Genomic DNA, 20,914 nt, shown 5'->3' with positions numbered 1-20,914 from the left:
TTATTAGAGCTATTTCTTTAATGAAGTCAACTACTTTCTATGGCACAGTTTTACGATTATAAGAAGGAGGAGGTGAGAACTCCCTGGCGGCGCAGTGGTTAAGAATCCACCTGCCAATGCAGGGGACACGGGTTCGAGCCCTGGTCCGGGAAAATCCCCCATGCTGTGGAGCAACTAAGCCCACGAGCCACAACTACTGAAGCCCGCGTGCCGCAACCACTGAAGCCCGGGTGCCGCAACTACTGAAGCCCGCGCACTTAGAGCCCGTGCTCCGCAACGAGAAGCCACCGCAGTGAGAAGCCTGCGTGCCTCAACTAGAGAAAGCCGGCAAGCAGCAACGAAGACCCAATGCAGACAAAATAAAAAATAAATAGATAAATTTATTTTTTAAAAAAGGAGGAGGGTCCTCCTGGCGTTACTAATAAATGATCTGTGGGGCACCTTCCCGAGCTGCCTGTAGACCAGCCTCCTTCACCAAGTGCCAGGCCAGAGCTCTGCTCTCCCGAGCGAGGCTTCTCACCCTGACTTGCCCCCGCCCTGTCAGCAGCCCTCGTGCAGTACCCACGGGGCACTGCGCCCTCACAGTCTGGTTAGTTCCACCGGCTCCACTGCCTCCGGCACCCTGACCAGCAGGGCACTCCTTCCATGGAGTCCGGGCCCAGGTCATCTCATATAGCTGGGACAGCCTCCCTCCTCTGTACCTAAGTTCACCCTACCCTCCTTCTAAGCCACAGCTCAAAGTTCATCTCACCCAGAGGAGAAGCTTCCTTTCACACACGCCAGCCATTCCCGAAGCCTCGGGCTAACCTAAATCCCCGATCCTCCTCAAGGCACCTTTGTCATCACTTAGGAGGTGAACTGCTGACTGCTCCTGGCCACTGTAACACCTGGAGGGTAAGGATTCTGAGTCATCATGATCCCCTCGCCTTGAGAATGGACTGTACCCCCAAAGTGCTCAAAAAATACTCCCCAAGGGACCAACTCAAAGACAACAGAGAAGTTCCATTGCTCTAAGAGTAAACATTTATAAACAGAAACACCGAGAAGACCTTGAAGACTCTCTAGCCAACCCACTTTCATGAGTCCTGCCTCACAGTAGGAAAGTGGTGGAACTCTGGGTCCAATTTCCCAGTTCCTGTTCCCGTGATGCCCCCATGACATCCTGCCACCTGCCACTGCATCACCAGGCTAAACACAGCCTGCCTTTGCTCCTTTGTTGTTGCATTATTTTTTTTCTTTTTTTTAAACAATAAATGTTTATCCTGCATGCCAAGGCAACCAGCAACTCCTCTGCTGGATGCCATCACCAGCACCAGAGAGAGTGAAGGGACTGAGAATTAGAACGAGAAACATACTCACCATCTCTACTGCTTTCAGGCCACTTCTCAAGGTGCTTATTTCTTTGTCCAGCTCAGTCATGCTGTTGTAAATGGCAACATTTTAGTAACCAACATGGGACTTACACTTATTGTATTAAATATATGATGAGTTTAAATATTTCATGCTTGGAAGTCCACACTACTTCATTTTAAATGTTTAAAATTCCCTTCAGTGTTCAGATCTCACAGAAAGACAGCAACATTTTAAACTTATGAAATTTAGGTATGGAATTATGTTTTTTTTTGTTTCCCACAGCCAGCAGGTATAATATTTATAGGTTAAAAAGGGCAGAATAGAAATATGTCATGTTTCAATCTCACAAAAATCTCACTTAAGCAAATTACTGTATGTGGAAATAAATTTCTTGCCATGTGTGGCTCCCTTTGGACAAGGAAAAGAAACAGTTGATCCACAATCGTGTGTTGTGCTCTTCATTATTATTATATTGCTTTTCATGAATGCTCTGGTAGTATGAATATTACAAGGTGATGGCCTACATTTCAATCAACAGTGATTTTTCTCAAAGTTTTACTAATTAGTTTTCATTTACTTTTTTTTTTTTTTAAACAGAGAAAGTTTCCTGGGCTTCTCCCATAATGCTTTTTATTTGACAGCTTTTAAACATGAGAGATTACAACTTAATTCTCGCAGAGAATTCACATGTAAACAAATTCATTGACACTTCATTTACTTCAACATTGTAATTTCATGTCTTACATGGTACATTTCTACCAAACTCTACAGAGGGAAAAAATTAGCCTGCCCATCAGGCTTTCTAAAATCACTGCAAAAAGGTGCGGTTTAAATATGTTTTTAAAAAAGGGGAGTGGAGTATTTCCCTGGTGGCACAGTGGTTAAGAATCCGCCTGCCAATGCAGGGGACACGGGTTCGAGCCCTGGTCGGGGAAGAGCCCACATGCCACGGAGCAACTAAGCCCATGCGCCACAACTACTGAGCCTGTGCTCTAGAGCCCGCAAGCCACAACTACTGAGCCCACGCGCCTGGAGCCCGTGCTCCGCCACCGCAATGAGAAGCCCACGCACCACAACAAAGCGTAGTCCCCTATTGCCACAACTAGAGAAAGCCTGCGCGGGACAACCAAGACCCAATGCAGCCAAAAACAAATAAATATTTTAAAAAGGCGGGGTGGGGGCAAAAGGAAGCAGAAGGAACAGAAAGGAAAAGTGCCTGCCCCTCATGAGGTCTCTGAAAAGTGGTGTGAAGTTTGTGGGGAAAGTTTAGTGACTTTCCACTTTATTTTTAGTTCCTTCATTTGCATAAAGACTGTTTCCATTAAAAGGTTGCTTGGTTTCTAGGAGTGTGTACACATGGGAAAATTACTAGCAACACCCTGACCTGCAGGACTTCCATTTGCTTAACAATGTATCCTCATATCCTCATTTAACTAAGGGTGTTCCCACCTGTATTTTAAGAGAACCACCCTTTCCAACTACTAGTGAAGCCACACTGCTTCCCTAGACTCTTCATAACTCAGAAAATTAGGTTTTGTAGAAGTTAGAAACTGCATCCAGGAATATTCCGAAACAGCTAGAACAAGTACACAGTGACCCTTGAACAACACAGGTGGGAACTGTGTGGGTCCACTTATATGCAGATGTTTTTTCAATAATTATGTACTACATGATCTGTGGTTGACTGAATCCTCAGATGTGGGACCACGGGTACTGAGGAACCCCGCACAGGAAGGGTCAGCTATGAAGTTATATGTTGAATTTTCAGCTGTGCAGTGGGGATTCGGCACCCTTAACCGCCCCCCCCCCCCCACCATTCAAGAGTCAACCGTATATTCAAACTCATGTAACACATCTGAGTGACTTGGATACTATTCAAACTTTATTTCATACACTGTTCAGGGGAAAGCAAACAGAAGGACCCTCTTCATGCAACGCTAACTATCTCAACGGCTAAACCACAGTCCAACAGATTTAAAAAACTGAAAGAATTCACTCTAAGTACTTACTTTACTTTTGCTGCTTGAGGAATGTCCCGCAGCTCCTCATTTAGATTAAGAACCTTGGGGTATTTATTTTCCACAATAGTTATGAGATAGTGCAAAAGTGTAATGTTCCTACAATTACAGGAGAGAGTATTAAACATGGTTAATATCTGCATATGATTTGTATATTCAAGTGATTACTTCCACAAGAATGCTATATCCCTGCATTACTTTCAAAATGTGTAGGTTCCTGAAAGGCAGGCATTCTTAAGAGAAAGGGAGGAGAGCCTTCATGGGATTTACAAAAATATACGTCAAAAGAAGCACACATCTTCTGAAAGGGAAGGGCAGGGGATAAGAATTACGTTTTGGGCCGATAATGGGGATCCTTCAAAATCTGCGTAATGCGATGGGTGATAGAAAGGAGTCTGAACCACTGCCAAAGGGGACATCCCTTCACAGTGCATCCACCCAAAGACGAGGCCTGCCCTACAAGTTCCTAACAAGCAGGGTGGGGTGGGGAGCGAGGGATGTTTAATCCACTAGAGAGGACGGCTAATTTTCAAGTCTGAAAGTACAGAGCAGCAACTCACTGATGAAAATTACTGACAATTCTCATTTAAGGGTTTCTTTCAACTGGGTGATAACATTTTCCCCTTCTGACTCATTTGTTTTGCTCTTTCCCCTTCTGACCTTATTTGTTTTGCTGTGGCAGTAAAGGATGGCTGGAAAGTTAGAATGCCCCCTATTTCAGGGCAGGACCTGGAAATGGGCCAGGACTGTGTCATCATGGATATGATACCCTCGCAGCCTAATTTTAGCAACACTTCAGCTCCTAACTGCACAACCAGCTCCCTCTTTGGTGGTGACAGGGCTGAACCTTGACTGACCTGGGTTGAAAAGGCAGGCATCTGATAACACTATCTATGAGGCCACACTGTCGTAGCCTGGTCCCCTGGTCCCCGACTCTGATGCACATTACAATCACCTGGACCCCAGATGCCTGGGCCAACCTGAGATTCAGTCATTGGAATGAGGTGGGACCAGGTGTGGGTATTTTTTTAAAACTCCCCACTGAGACTAACAGCCAAGATCAAGAAGCACTTACGCTATTGAAAGTTAGCATAATCAGGACACAAATGCATTTCTTTAAAAACATTTCCATAATTTTTAGGCAGTTTGCTAATTCACAAGGCTAAGTACGCACCGCCCCCAACAAAGGTAAAGCAGAGCTGCCAAACAATTTTTTCCCCAGAGCAATGCAAACCATTTCTGGTTACCCTTGCAGCTTCCTAGGAGTCAATGCAATCCTATTCCTCTGAGTCAACTGGCCCACAGGGAAAAATATTTCCCCTTATTTTTCTTGTGCTAATAATTAGAAAACCATTGCTCAGCAAAGTAAACAGTGGCTAATAGTTCTGGCCACATATTTTGCAGGTGTTCAGCTGTATTGTTCCACTTCAATTCTGCCTTTCACAGAATCTATGTGTCTGCCATGTGCCGGCTGCATGAGAGGCAAAATCCCAGCAACCATCATGAGAAAGAGTAATGCCATTTTCTTTCATTATTTCAGAGAAATGCTTTGTTAGTCAGGAAAATTTATTTAATTAACCATATACGCCTTTTTTAGTGTAGAAAGACTTAAAACCAGATCACATTTGGATAGCAAACCACATTTGTTTGCTATCCACATAGCACCTCATATGAGTGAATATAAATTCCTGAATAATAAAAACAACAACTAAACAGCCTCACATTTGACTACTCTCTGGTCATTACCAGAAACAAGCCTTTAATGCAGAGTGAAGAGGGAAAAGAAGAAGATCAGAAATGTTTTTAATTTATTGTTTTGAAAAGGCTTATTGTGTATTGGATAAATTTTATATCATTAACTAGCAGATAATCATGTAGTAAGTGCCAGCTTATCAGTAAGTTGGAAGGTGGGGGGCAAATGTGTATGTGTGTGTGTGTGTGTGTGTGTGTGTGTGTGTGTGTGTGTGTGAGGGGGGGGGACAGAGAGAGAGAGAGAGAGAGAGAGAGAGAGAGAGAGAGAGAGAGAGAGAGGGAGAGAAAGAGAATAGGACTGACTGGTGGTGAGGATTTCCCTCCTCCCCAGCCTGCAAGCCCAGTTGAAGAGAATACTGTTCCTTAAAAGACGGCTGCTCTTTATATGCAAGTAAGATGCTGCAGTTACGTACTGCAGCCTCCAAATAAAATCAGTCTGTTAGCAGAGGAGAGCTGTGGGCAGACCACTAGAACAACTGTCAAATACATGTAAGGCCAAACACCTTGCTGCTTGTGACCTCAGACAAGCTAAATGAGCAACCTGACCCTGCCTCAGTTTCTTTATCTGACAACAGGTGATACAACACTTGGCCTGGGGACTTCACAGGTTGTTGTGACAATCAAATGTGAACGGGCTCTGAAAGGATCAAGTGCTTACATTAAAAATAAGGTGGTGTTCAGAGAAAACCATAATTCAAAAAGACACATGCACCCCAATGTTCCCTGCAGCACTATTTACAATAGCCAGGTCATGGAAGCAACCTAAATGTCCATCCAACAGACGAATGGATAAAGAAGATGTGGTACATATATACAATGGAATATTACTCAGCCATAAAAAGGAATGAAATTGGGTCATTTGTAGAGACACAGATGGACCTAGGGACTGTCATACAGGGTGAAGTAAGAAAGAGAAAAACAAATATCATATATTAACACATATATGTGGAATCTAGAAAAATGGTACAGGTGAACTGGTTTGCAGGGCAGAAAGTGAGACACAGATGTAGAGAACAAATGTATGGACACTAAGGGGGGAAAGTGGGGGTGTGGGGGGTGGTGGTGTGATGAATTGGGCGATTGGGATTGACATATATACACTCATGTGTATAAAATGGATAACTAATAAGAAGAACCTGCTGTATAAAAAATAATAAAATTCAAAGAAAAATAAGGTGGTGTTGATAGAACGTATCAGCTGTGCTTTGTTCATCTATTTCTACACAATGCAAAAATAAGGTTTAGCCCCACAACTGAACATACTGCTTGTTTCTTATACGATGGATTCAGGGTTGCCATAATGCTATGCTTCACTGACCCTATAGAAAATATAGAATAAAGAGTCTCATTGGTTGGGAATAATTAGGGTGAACAGCCTATACTTCTAAAAATAATTCGGGTTACAGAGAAGTTTACCTTAGAAACAAATTCCTTCCAAGTCAGTGGGAAACACAACTCGCAGGGAAGCTAGAGTTAAAATGCCCAATGCCCTTCCATGGAAATGACACTAGCACATTTTCACCTTCTGGTGTCTCTAACAGCAATCTGTTCACCTAAAACACACTTTCTAGGAAGCATTTTAATGAGTCTTGGGATGAGCAGCTGAATACCAACAGCCAAAATGCATTTATACATTGTCATTTTTTAATGTAGCTGCTAGCTTCCAGGTACCAAGGAAACCATAACCTAAAAAGCCAACAAACTTCACATTCTGTCATCAGCTGTCAGTTTTTTATCTCTGTGGAGGGGTAGCAATTAGGAGAGGCCGTGAGGGGGCTACTAGGGTGCTGGTAAGGTTCCGTTTCTTGACCTGGGCACTAGTTATACAGATGTGTTCAATTTGTGAAAAGTCATCAAGCTGTACCTTTATGGTGAGTGAACCTGTCTTTCATGTATTACACTGTAATAAGTTTACTCAAGAAAACCCCAAACACAAAAACCTTGGACTAGATGATATCCCTGTGGAATGAAAATGAAGGATAACTGGCCCAGTGGGAACCTGGGGATACGTGTGGTCGTGAGACAGGAAGGGAGGAGTCAGTGGAGAAGGGAAGAGCAGGAGAAGGAGAAGTGCAGACCAGACACTTCGGGATGAGGAGGCCCAGGAGGACCAGAGGGTGCAAAGTTGAGCCCCGACCTAAGTTCCCAGATCTTCCATACTTACTTATCGATACTGGATTTTGTGTCAGCAATCTTATTTAGGCCGGATATCTTGAATCCATATGCATTGCCTCTTTGGCCTTTATTCATGTAATTTCCAAATGCCAAAACCACTTCCAGCAACTGCTTCAGGGAACTGCTCCTAAACACCTCTTCTGAACCAGAACGAATTGCTTCAAAACAAAATACATAAAACTATTACAACAAGACTTTTCAATGATACCCATCCTAAATCCACACACCTGATAACAGATACTGAAGATGTAAGATGGGGCTGTTAGACTACCAGGGAGCACTTTCCGAACACCTTTACCAGAAGCCAAGAGCAAGGGGGCAAGGAGAGCCAGCTCAAATTGTTCGAGAGACCCAGAGACAGGTGCACAATCCTAGCCTTTCTCAGTCTTGTTCTTGGCTGACTCACCGACCATAAGCAGTTAGGAATACATAGAGCAGCTATTGCATTTCCCACATTCCTTTGCAAACCCTTTCTTGCCTGGTGTGAGTCAGATCACAGGACAATTGATCAATTCCACTGATAGAAAAACTGGGCAAAAACGTGTGACATGTCACAGCTAGCAGGTGTCATCAGGACCCCAAAGTCAGCCTGCACTCTGTGGCTGTGCTCCTCAGTTGCCCACATTTCAAACACCTACAAACTTAACAGCCTCAAAATCAAACCATATATCAGCCTCAAATCTTCCCTCAGAAAAATCCAGTAAGGCCCCATTACGAGAAAGCTAACTGTAGGTTTAATGCCAGTAGCGATCAAATAAATTCCTCACCAACACCCAGATAGCAAAAGCCCAGTTCTGCAGAGGAGTCCAGGGAGTGTGCTATGAGTTCCAGAACCCAGGCTAGGCCATTAAGCCAAGGACAGACCTTAAGTGATTATCTGCCAGAATTCCAACAGATTTCAAGCAAAAAAAAAATCACCAAAGGGATCCAGTTTACTATATGCACTTGCACTCCACTTGTAAATGGGCACTTGAGATGAACATCATTGCCAGTCTGGGCAGCTTGACTTTACCTTCTACTTTGGGTTTCACTTCTGCCACACGCTCTGCAAACTTCTTTTTGAAGTACAGCGACTGCAGTCTTTGCTGATAATGATTAATTCTGTAAGAGCAAGCATCAACTAATGAACATGTACTTAATACACCTATGTTCACTCAATGAATATGGAGGTGATGGTACCTTAGAGCACTCCCAGCCCAACACACACACACAGAGTTCCTCTCCTGGACAGGAGCACAGGGCCTGAGGCCAACTGCGCCTGGACAGCCCATTTTCCCAGTGCCCTACAGGGAGTGTTCGGGCAAGTGCAGCAGGGCCTCAGCTCCAATCAGCTTATGCAATTGCTAAAAGAAAGTGAGAACTAACTGCCGTTGACTAAAGCCCCCTTCACTTCCTCAGAGTCCTAGTAGCTCTTGTGAACAGAAAAGCGATAAAAAGGAATGAAAATGTAAAGACTCCCCGCTTCTGCTGCAAATGAGGGGCAGTTGCCTGCGCTCCTGCCATGGTGCTTCACTCGCCACAAAGTGTGCCTTGCAGAACTGTAGGGTAAAACTTGTCTCCGGCATTCTCTCCTCACACCATCTTCTCCCCACTCACATCCCCAAACCTTCCTCTTTCTTCACAGTTAGGTCCCTAGCTGCACCCCTCAGGGCTGGAAAGCTCTGCCTTCCAGGATAGCGACTAGCGACTAGAGATAACAGGGAACTGGCCTGTGATCACCACCAAGACAGGCTGCTTGGTGTTTCTGAGCGGGTGAGGGTGGGCAAACCTGCCCAGGCCTTCTGAAATCGCTGCCTAACCTGCTCTCTGGTGGAAACTTCAGCCCAGTAGGACTAGCAATCAGCCCTCATCCAAAACTATACCATAAAATCAGACAGATGCAGGCTAGGTTCTGCTCTTACTAGGTGACCTTGGGCAGGAACCTTAACTCCTCCAGTTGCTGGCAGAGAATACCTCCCTGCCTGACAGCCCTCCTGGCAGGGCTGATAGCAGGATTAAGATGCACGCAAAGATCTAGACAGTTACTAAGGGGCAGTTATTGCAGGTGGCCATGTATTTGTCCACACAAAGGGTTGCTGGGCACACGTGTCAAAATTTCAAAGCCATCCTTTGTTCTACAGTAGTATACAAAAATGGCAAGTTGAGGTGAAACAACAAAAGTAAGTCCAGATATGGCAGAACTGCAGAGTGGCATGTTCACCTTGGCCACCATGTAGGCCACTGGCACTCAGGGGAGGAGCTCTGCCCGGGGGTTGACTGAGGGTTTCAGGATCACTGGTCCTTGTCTAATGCAGAATCAATTCGCTAGGCCTGGGATGGCAAAGCAACTCAGCGCACAGGCCAAACTCAATTACGGAGCAGCAGCTGCTGCGGGGCTTTCTGGAGAAGGGTTGAGAAAGCTTGCCAAGGTTCCATGGGAAGAGTGCCACGATCGATTAGTGATGTCTGCGTGTGTCATGATTTGACATCCAGACCCTGGCTATTTAGTTATGTGGGCTCTACGTTGATGCCTCCGAGTCTGCCCATTTTTTTCTATTTTACAACAACCTTGAGATGTTGAGGTATAAGGAGGAGTGGGCTAGAATCCCAAGGGATCAAAGTGCTGAGGAGAATGACACTGACTAGAACCCAGAAAAGTTATGACTTGATTAGGTCAAAGTACATGAGCCAAAGAGGCCCAGAAATAGAGAGAACTGTGAAGAAACTCAGACCCTGGCTCACCCATGGGTGAGAACTCACATAAACAAAACAATCAAGTTCCACACAACTCAGACTAGAGGAGATTTGGGGATTCAAAAAGGCTTCAAGTTAAGGCAGGTTAACTGGCCCAGATAATTCAACAGGAATCAAAAGATTCACTTCCTTAGAAAGGCCAGGGGCATCTTTGCTTTTTAAACATTTTCAAACTCACCTGCTCATCTCGAAAAGGAACCTATCAGCCTTGGCCATCCGATCCAGTTCATGTTTATGTTCCTCCAACAGATCAATGTCACTTTTTTCAGGAACAAATTTCAAGAGCTAGAAAGTACATGCAAATATTAAAACTGAGGTTTATAATTTAAATTCTTGCCCTAATTTTTCATGCTTTCAGTTCAATTTGTCCCAAGATGAAATTTTAACTTTTAATTTATAAGCTCTCCTCGCAGGTGGCTGTTCAGCTACAATGAAGTGATTGAATCTTTCCATTTAGGTGGCCAAAAGGTACAAACTTCCAGTTACAAGATAAATCGGTAACGGGGATGTAGTGTACAACATCATGGTTATAATTAACGCTGCTGCTTGATATATATGAAAGTTATTAAGACAGTAAATCCTAAGAGTTCTCATCAGAAAGGAAAAAAAAGGTTGCTTTGTTTTTTTGCCTTTAAAAAACTTTTATCTATATGAGATGATGGATGCTAACTAAACTTATTGTGGAAATCATTTCACATTTGTAAGTCAAACCATTCTGCCACACACCTTAAATTTATAGTGATGTATGCCAATTATATTTCAATAAAATGGGAGAAAACCCTTTCTATTTTTACTTGAAAGTAGTTGAACTGGTGTAAGATTAATTTCTGGTAACTATGTGTTCTATAGTGCCCCTCAAATCAGAATTGGGAAGTTCTTTACTAGGACCCACTTTACATAGTCCATTAGAGGGGCCTTGGAGATTCAACCTTCTCATGAGAAGATACTACAACTACAGAGAGATAGGTCACTCACCCAGGATTATAAAGCAAGTGTGTGTGATCTTCAGAAACAGAACCTAGGTCTCGACTTCCAGCTCTGTTTTTTTCCTATTACATCATTTCCTATTACATCATTACATCCTATTACATCATTTCATCATGCTGAAATGAGTAATTTTATGTGTATTTTCTAATCAATTTGCTTATTTCTTTGGCTTATCTAATTCCATCTCATTTTTTGCTCCATGTAGAGTTAGGTGAGAGGAACACAATGGGATGTGAAGTTTTTGATTCCATATTTTATTTTGGACGAAGAAATGAGCATGGAATGTGGAAGAGATAGCAATAATATTTAAAGTAGAACTTCTGTATGTGTCTAATTTTCTTTAAAGGCACAAACGTGTATGTGTATGCCCAGGGCTGTGTTTGTGTGCTATTTTCTAGATCAAATATTCTTGGACTTTAAAAAAAAAAATTACACTGAGCGTCTGGACCCTGAGATCCTCCCCATAAACTTGATGCTGGCATTGGGTGGTCCATTTAGCAGGTTTTCAAATGTTCGTTGGATTTAATTAAGGGATCTCAGAAAAGGCAGTCAGTCTGGGTACCACCAGCAGAGAAAGAGAATTGGAACTACAGGGAAGGAGATGAACGGTTTGAGGTTGGAAATATATTCCAGGCAGAGTGCTTATCATGCTGGGTTCTGGAAGGGGCAGTGCAGCACTTACACAGGAGGAAGAGCGGCCACCACAGCAGTGGGGGAGGGCAGCAGTGGGCAAGGTCAGGGAGGAGCAAGGGCCTTGCAAAAAATTCAGTCTTTATTTTGAGGGCATGGGATGTAACTCAAAATCTCAAGTAGGGGAATGAGTTTTCACTTTAAAAAGAACACTCTGCCTGCAGAATGGAGAAAGAATTAGAAAGGATCAAAAGTACTGGGGGTTGTGATTAGATTGTTGATGCAGTAATCCAGGTGAGAGACGGTGGTGGCCTGGAATGGGTAGTGGACAGGTTCTAGGGCTATTTATGGGGTTTGAACTGGCCTGATTTGTCGACTGTGGTAGATGAGGGTCAAAAGGATGAGGCCCAGGCTTCCGGCTTGGGCAATGATGTACACAGAGTGTAACAGGGAACCCAGGAGGAGAAGTTTGGAGGAAGGTGGGTGAGGAGAAGGTGAATTTAGTGTTTGAAATACTGGCAAGAGAACCAAGTCGTGATTTCTAGTAGGCAGGTGGACAAATGGGTCTGAAATCCCAAAGAAATCTGGAAGACAAAGCTTTGGTGTGGGTTACAACATGCATGGACGTGAGTAAGGTAACCAGGGGGTCCATCAAGAGAAAAAAGCAGGGCTGGAGAGAAGCCGGCATTGATGCGATGAGAACAAGAAGAGGAACCTTCCTAGAAGGCAGTGGAGGGGCCTATGTGGAATCACAGGGCCAAGGGAAGAGGTGTTTCACCATGGGGCCAGTGGCCATCGGTGTCACACACCACCAATACGTCAAGGAAGATAAGGACTGCAAAGAACTCCCTGGCTTTGTCAACAAGAAAGTTCATATCCTTAGTGAGAACAGCTTAAGGGAGGTGAGGAGGACGGACTGCAGTGAGGTGAGGAAGAGTGAACAAGCTTTCAAGAACTGGCTGTGTCAAAAAAGAGAGAGGACAGTGGCAGATGGGGACGTGCGGTCTTAAGAGGTGTGTGTGGGAAGGGCTGGGACCTGAACAATTTACATGTTGAGAGGGCAAGGCGGAAGACCTTGAGGAGAGGGGCAGGGCCCTCTGGGCGAGGTCCCTGAGCAGAAGGAAAGGATGGGCCAGAGCAGAAGCCAGGGACACCCCTCTCTCCTAATGGGGTGGAAGATGGAAAGATGGAAGCAGATGCCAGGGAATTCACAGGTCTGGTGGCCTGAGAGCTTCTAGGCATGGATGTTCCCACGTTCAAATGGTAACACTGGACAAGTGTCTTCTTGTTCTTCCTCAGGGCTGGAGGGAAGGTAGTAGGGCAAGGGAAGGAAGGAGGAAGAGAGAGGACAAGGCTTATTTTTTCCCCTGAGTTTGGACTTTTTCCTTCTGGACAAGGAAATTCAGTTCTAGTTTCAGGGGTCCCCCCATACCTGCCCCGCTGAGCCTACAGGCCCCTGTTCAGGATAACACAGACACCATCTGTCTCTTGTTACTCACAAGAGCACAGTGAGAGGCACAGGCTAAAGGCTCAGGCCGTCTCAAGTCAGAGTCAAGAACAGACTGTGTTTGGACAGTTTTGAGAGGAATGAAGAGCCAGACAGACACCTGGAGATAAGGAGAAAGGTGTGCATCCCAAGAAAGAGGAGCGTATGGATCTCATCTGAGATCTGATCTCAGTGGCTAAAAGCAGCAGGAGAGGAGGGGTGGAATGTGGCTCAAATGCAGATCATAACAAGTAGTAAAGGACGCTGTGTGAAGGCAAAGGAAGCAGAGGAAGGGGGGTAGAATAAGGAGGAAAAGAAAGAGCCTGGGAGGGCTTCCCTGGTGGCACAGTGGTTGAGAGTCCGCCTGCCGATGCAGGGAACACGGGTTCGTGCCCCGGTCCAGGAGGATCCCACATGCCGCGGAGAGGCTGGGTCCGTGAGCCATGGCCGCTGAGCCTGCGCGTCCGGAGCCTGTGCTCCACAACGGGAGAGGCCACAACAGTGAGAGGCCCACGTACCGCAAAAAAAAAAAAAAAAAGAGCGAGCCTGGGAGATGAGCAGAGAGCAAGACACCCACAACTATCAGCAGAGGCCAGGTCAAAAGTATCCACTTGGCCAGATTCTGCTTCAGTAGACTGATTTTCTTACTTGTATTTATTTGAAGTACGTTCTATTTGCACTACAAGCCCTTTTGGCAAGATTCTGAAATCCCTTCCCTCAAGGAGGAATTTTGCTGGTTGCAATTTCACAGTAAACAGATCTTGTGGAATTTTAAGCATATGACCTTATCGATAGAGGCTGAAGACCTAAGGACTAAAGCAGCTTTCTGCTTGGCTCTTCACACTGGGTGAAGCAATTTTTGATGCAGGCATTTGGAGCACAGGGTCACCTGGGGGCCAGGGAGGGACACAGGGCAGCTGGGCTCCACTCTCTTGGGGCAGAGGCTCTATTCTGCCTGATGTTCCGCGAGGGAGGGAAGAGTGGGCAGAGCAGCTAAAAGTGCTCGAAAAACGGAAAACGTTTAAACTATTTATACACAGAGCATCGAACGGACTTGGAAACATAGTCATTAGCTATTTGGGGAACTAAATCAAAACTTAAAAGGACAGCAAGCAAAGTTTCTCCACTGCTAAGTGTGACGGTTTTCACCCAGGATGACTGCAGCTGCAGAGGTTTCAGGGAGGGGCGGGTCCATGGATGTGTGGTGATACCACACACATCATTCCTCCCTGCCTGGTATCTGAGGCCTTCTGGGAAATCAGTGAGAAGCGTGGAAATGCACATGCATACAGGCACTCCACTGGAAATATCCATTTCCTCTTCTCCTGGGAGCTGAGCCTGCCTACAGGTGATACCTCAAGTTCAGCCTGAAATCATGATCACCTGTGTCCACTGTTGACCTTAAGTGGTCCTGGTTCTAACAAATGGAGGCCTCTTGACCAAAATCTCTCAAAATATGATTCTGTTGCAGGGACAAGGAGACCAAACAGGCTTAGAGCATTCAGAGACTGTCCCCACAATGCACAGAAAAATTTAGGGCTAGACTGAGAGATAGGTAACAATCCCTGGGGCATCTGCTAGTATGGTATCATCAACAGTATCATTTGGGAAATAACTGAACCAAGCTGCTGACAACACACAACACAGCTGGAGTGGCTGCACGGAGCATGTTATGGAAACACTGCATGACGAGAGGCTAGGGCACCACATCCAACGTGTTGCCTGGACATAAAAAATACAAATTATCTTCAAATACCACGGACAAGGATGTATACTGATTGTGCATAAATCTACGCCATACTTACTATCCCCAACATTTGAATTTCCTGCCATTTACAATGCAAGAAGAGTGCTATACAACTTATGGAGACAAGGCCCAGCCCCAAGAAGTTTACACCCCACCTTATGACACATACGAGTGTTTTGATGAAGATGACAGTGCTAGGGGGTTAACAGTGGCTGCTGTGGCTGTGGGAACAGTAAGCCAAGACCAAGACGCAAATTGTGTCAGGGATTAAGCAATGACTCAGTTCATGCAGTGCAGCCTGTGACCTCACAGTGCTGGGATTCTCAATATTCCAGTGAAACAGACATTTTCTACTAAAGCTAGTAGATTTCTATGACCTGCTAAGGAGTAACAACTTGATGGCAGGCAGCATGAGAGACAGATTCCAGCATCGAGGGTCCCAGGCATTTGACGAATTCTGGACCGTCCTTCTCACCCATCATTTTGGAAACAAGGGAAGAATCAAGTCCTAGAGGCTTCTGACAGAGCTGTGTGGAACCTTGGTTCAACCTCCTCAATTCAGAGATGAGGAAATCATGTACCAGTAACAACCAGACTTCTTTCCTCAGTACCCCCTCCCTGCTGAGAGTCCGGTGTCGCCTGTGCCCTGAGCGTTGCCCGGCAGCTCACCTGTTCCAACATGTCCTTGGGCAGATCCTCCTGCTCATCCATGGTTAGAATTGCCCGTTTGATTTCATCGTTGGATAATTTCAACCTGGAGAAAGAATATTTTACTTGTTGTTAACGATATTGGCTTGAGCCGTAAACATTTAATACAAGGTAACCCATTTTGCTATCCCAGCTTCAAGTGCCGTTTTTCTCCAAATCTCTCAGTGAAAGCTTATTTCCTGACAATGTTGCCCCTAAAAACAGTATTTTGAAACGGCTTTAACATTCTTTCAGGGCTTTCTAATGCTCTGCTGACACAGAGAACAAAGCTGTTATGTTCTACCATTTAGTTTCCTTAAACAAGAGATTGGAAGATGAGAAATAGGGAAAACACCCACACATACCTGTTTTCTTTAATATATAGTATCCACAAATTGAAGGTGAAAGGGGAAAACTAACTTTTTAACTTATGTGTCAGGAGTGTTTAAAGTTCGCTCTCATATTAAAAATGGATTTTGAGAAGGTTAGCAGGATCTATGTTATCGTTAAAAAAACTGAATAGTTGATATACAAAATAAAATGTATAGCTGAGGAGTTTTCATATGTATTATTTCATTTAGCATTCAAATTAACTGTGATGATTTTTTTTAATTGAGGGAGAAACTGAGGCTCAGAATGGCTAAGTGATTTGCCCAAGGTCAAACATATACAAAGGGGCAGTATCTAACACAAACCCAAGACACTTGATTGCTAATCCCAAATTCTTTTTACAAATAATGCTTATCTAGTTAATATCTCATAGGGAAGGATTTAAGCAAAAACCCAAATCTGTTTTCTGTTTTTCTGTCTACCACTAATTCATATGATTTACTAATTTATATTAAGGATTTATGTCTTGATTCTGGCAGAACAAAGTACTGACTGTGAAAAGAGTTGAAATTAAAACATACTTATAAAAATATGTTTTTATTACACACAATCAAGTCAACCAGGGCAAAAAATCTTAATCAGATTATTAGCTGTAACAGTAGGGTCATTCTTTTGTTCTACTTGTAAGCATTAGACCCAGACTTATTTAAAAAATCTTACTTCCTTATAAGCTACCACTAACGTGTTAGTACAATTATTCGATCTGTTCTTCTAGTTATGATCTTCAAGAAGAATGACATTCAGGACTGGGAATAAAGACATGAACACACAAATATAGAGCAAGGCATATAGCCTTCATGTGTAACTTCTTTTTTTTTTTTTTTTCTTTTTGCGGTATGCGGGCCTCTCACTGTTGTGGCCTCTCCCGTTGCGGAGCACAGGCTCCGGATGCGCAGGCCCAGCGGCCATGGCTCACGGGCCCAGCCGCTCCGCGGCATATGGGATCCTCCCAGACCGGGGCACGAACCCGTATCCCCTGCATCGGCAGGCGGACTCTCAACCACTGCGCCACCAGGGAGGCCCCATGTGTAACTTCTTGAAGGAAGGGACTTTGGCATCAGACAGGCTGTGCCTGGCTCTGACATTTCTTGGGCAGTGTCCGAAAAATTGGAAAAATTTTTTTCTTCAGCCTCAGTTTCTTCATCTATAAAATAGAGATAATGATAACCTATGTAAAAAAAAAGGATTTTTTGTATGTGTATAAAGTGAAATAATGCACGAGACATGTTTAGCATAGTGTCTGGACATAGAAAGGGCTCAATAAACTACATGTATACTCTGCAAGGCAGACTTTTCCACCCAGAAAAAAAAAAAGCAGCAGTACTTATGTAACATTAATATTCAAGGGCAGCTATTTGATAAATAAACAGCGCTTAGTAGGGTTATCATGAAACTTCCCAAAGTGCTCTCATACCCATTGTTTCATCAGAGTTTCCTCTCTGTATAGAGCACCCATTAGACCTGGGAGAATTAAAAAATAATTAGAAGACATGGTGCTTATTTTAAAGGTGGTTATAATGTTTGAGAGAATCTAATGATAAGCTGAAACACTCCACACAAGGGTACATGAAGCATACATGGTCAGCTGTGCTCTCCCAGGTAAACGAGAGGGTTGGCTGAGTGCAGGGGTGGCTATAAAGCCCACAAAGGAGGAAAGAACCCACTCTGGACACCTCTGGCTTGTCCTATTTCTCCAGATTTTGACACGATCTTGTTAAAACCATCCATCCTGCTGTTGAAACTGAATGTTGTTTCATGTACCAATAAGTAGGCCAGGGAAGGAACAGATTTGGGAATCCTATTGTACAAATATCATTCTCTTCTATTTCATGCATTCAAACCCAAATAGAGCACCTAGGCAACATGCCAAAGTGTCCATGTTCTAGAATAAGACCCATTCTCTTCCCTAGTCCAAGTTGTAGCACCATAATAACTCCTGAGCTGTGGACAGCAACTCTGGATCTGGGCAGACGTCTCTAGATTGATTTAGTCATTATGGAGTCATTTCCCATGAATATGTTCACTAGAACATCATAATGGAAAACTCCCAAACTTAAATGGAACAATTTAGCCATGTTGGCATGAGTAAAACATATGACGGGAAAAACTGTATCTCGGCATCAAGGTCTCTACCATATGGGCCCTGGGTAGCCCTAGATTCCAGGACACTAAAGGCTCTTGAGTCAAGTAAGGGCAAACACCATGGTGTAGCCATGCAAGGCCAAAGAAGTGGTACATTAAGTAAGGTTGAAACTGCCACTGATGAAAACCAGCTGGCTGTGGAAATGTCTAGTTACCACGAGAAAAGCTCCACTTATTTAAAAAAAAAAAAAAAAAGATTAGTTCTGTGTCCTTTTCACACGGAGTTGAAGAAACCACTTTATGGTGTCTTTCTGCTGAGTCCTTCTGTTTTACATTTAAGAGAAAAGGAGTTGAACATCAGAGTGAGAACAATACTTGAAGTATCAGATTTGCATTTCATTAGCTCCCCATATGGAGTGCAGAACTTCTTGCTTTTGAAATTGTATATATTTATGCTGCTCAATCCCCAGAGGCTGTCTGGACCAAACACTAGCTCTAATTCATAACAATTTTGGTTTCTCTTCATGTGGCCCACAAAGAGACTTGAGACTTTAATGGCTAGTACTTAAGAAAATCTACCTGTCAACATCCCGCCTTGCACGTGGTCTGTGGGAGCAGACAAAAAAGCTGTACCTTTGGGGAAAGAGGAGAAGGGTACACGGCCCTCTGGGAGGCTTCTATAGGTTGCCAAAGAGTTCTTAGTATCGTCTGTCATCCACAGATTGAGTCGCTAATCTCTGTAATTTAAGGACCCTACCAATCCTAACCTTTTAATTGCTTTTAAAGCTTGGCAGTGTTCTGGTGTGCAGGAGGGTGGCAACTTGTGAGACATGCACTTCGACTTTCTTTGCAAGGCAGGAAACGAACCAGCCATTTAAAACCATATTTAACTCCACCTTGCTCTGCTCAGGTATTTCAAAAATTTGCCCAGAGAACTGGAACATCCAGGCATAATTAAACTAAGTTAAGGATGGATGGCTAGATCAGCTTTAGCTCCGCTTCAGTGGATTTAAGCCAAATCCCTCTCCTTTAAAGTAGCCTTTTGTGGTTTACTACACCCCGGCTGTCATGTTAAGTGAGCATCTGGAAAAAAAGAATGGCAGAACACTTCATAAAAGTGTGTTTTAGGTGGGTTCATTTTGCAATATAAGCCAGCTTCCAAGTTTCTTTCTTTCTTTTTTCTTTTTTTTTTAACAGAAGGGAGAGGTCTGTTTTAGGGAATAAAGCAGAGTGAATCTTAAGTTGCCCTGTGTCGCCTACATACACACAGCAGAGAAGTTGTTGCTGGCTCTTCCAGGGGCCTGACGAATGGGTCTCATTCTCGGGTACATCGTGTCCATTCTACTCACTTCTCGAGTCTGTAAAAGGCAGGGTCCCTGGTGGCTTGGAGCGTCACACCTTCCAGACAGCCTCTTTCTGGGCGCTGTGAGGGACGCTGGCCTCTCATGCTGTGAGCACATGAAAAGGGCCTGTACTTCCTCCCCTGCTCAGCCCCTGGGATGAGAAGGCCTTTCCTTCCGGCCGCCTTCTCAGCTCCAGGCAAGGCTGTGGCAGGTGCCCCTGGCCAAAGAGTCCGTGAACTTTCGCGGTATGGGGGTAAGAAAGAGCTTTTAAAGATAACCAAGCGCTGCAGACACGTGTGCATCACAATACCGCCGGTGGAACATGCCACGGGCTTTCACCGGGGTGGAATCTGGTGTAATGACTGCGTGGCTGGTAATTAAATTCCTAGTCAGCAAGGTAAGACACAGAGAGGGTCGCCAGTCTTTGGGAATGAAATAAGCAGAAAAGAAGAAAGACACTAAGTGTGGAAAGGTAGGAAGTCTTGACTTCACCTTGGAAACATTCCTACTCATTGTCCCCAGGCAGAAAATCAGTCTCCAAATGCTAGTGACAGGTTTTGTCTCCCTCCAGTCTGTCCCTCATCAGGTCTGAGCTGGGCAATAGAAAGAGCTCCCTATCTGAGAGTAGCCTGTGCCTCCAGCTCTGACCCCTCCAGCCTATCCTGCAAACCCGTCAGAGATCAAACTCAAAACCTCATTAAGACAGTGCTGTTCTCTGGAACAAACGGCACCAATTCCGGATCCCCTAGGTACACAAATGGGCCGTTAACTGAGCAGCTGCCACGTACAGGCACTCTGTCAGTGTTTCTCACACGCTGGGTCTCATTCTTACAAGCCCACTGCTTCCATTACCTCCATTTTATAAACTGACCCTGGGCTAACTCGGGCCCTGACAAAGGCACCAGGCCTGGATCTCAGGCCCTCCTGCCTGGTCTCATTTAATCCAAGTGATAATCGTCTGCTGCAATTGCAGGGCTCTCTCTATAGCCCGGCCTGTACCCCCTCCGGAGCCTTCGCTCCTGCTGCACCCTTGGAACTGCCTCCGCTCCCCTGCCTGTGTAACTGTCGATGGCCCTCGAGGCCCACTTTCTCAGGGAAACCCTGCTGCTGCCCCCTTGCCCCCCGCCTTGGCTGGGCTCCCCATCTCCCATCCAGACCAGTCTAAGGCCTGAATTGTTCACAGGTCATCTTGCCTGTGTCACTGTTCTCCAATTAGCCATGCACGGCCAAAGGCAACAGTGCTACCTTAAGTCTTGGGACATCCTATGGCACCCAGCACAGTGCCAGGCAAATAAACACTCCAAAGCGATAACTCTAAGCAAAAAGTATCAAAGCAAAGTATCACAGCTCTCCCCTCCTTTAAGCCCCTGGCTCCTTTTGTGTGTACTCATGCATTGCCAACGAAAAGGGGAGAGTGAAAGCAAGGTAAACCAACCGCTGACTGGTTAAACAACTAAATAAAAACAAATTAGTTCTGCTTAATTTCTTTTACCTTTAGCCCTGTGCTTTCCTGATGAGAGAGTAAAACCAC

General features: G+C 44.6%; 1 protein-coding gene across 1 annotated transcript in view; it reads right to left on the bottom strand.

Moving 5' to 3' along the window:
- The window catches only part of DAAM1 (dishevelled associated activator of morphogenesis 1), a 174,255-nt gene that overhangs the window by 13,502 nt on the left and 139,839 nt on the right, over positions 1–20,914 (bottom strand). The window contains exons 17-22 of the mRNA XM_081227160.1: positions 15,551–15,635; positions 10,210–10,316; positions 8,311–8,399; positions 7,288–7,456; positions 3,363–3,470; positions 1,360–1,420 (exon numbers count right to left, since the gene is read on the bottom strand). Coding sequence (XP_081083286.1) covers positions 1,360–1,420; positions 3,363–3,470; positions 7,288–7,456; positions 8,311–8,399; positions 10,210–10,316; positions 15,551–15,635 — 619 coding nt within the window. The remainder of the gene's footprint in view (positions 1–1,359; positions 1,421–3,362; positions 3,471–7,287; positions 7,457–8,310; positions 8,400–10,209; positions 10,317–15,550; positions 15,636–20,914) is intronic.

The sequence above is a fragment of the Mesoplodon bidens genome, assembly GCF_964165515.1.
Source record: "Mesoplodon bidens genome assembly, chromosome: 3".
NCBI classification, from domain to species: Eukaryota; Metazoa; Chordata; class Mammalia; order Artiodactyla; family Ziphiidae; genus Mesoplodon; species Mesoplodon bidens.
The sequence above is the reverse complement of the archived record's forward strand: the minus strand, read 5'-3'. Positions and strand labels throughout refer to the sequence as shown.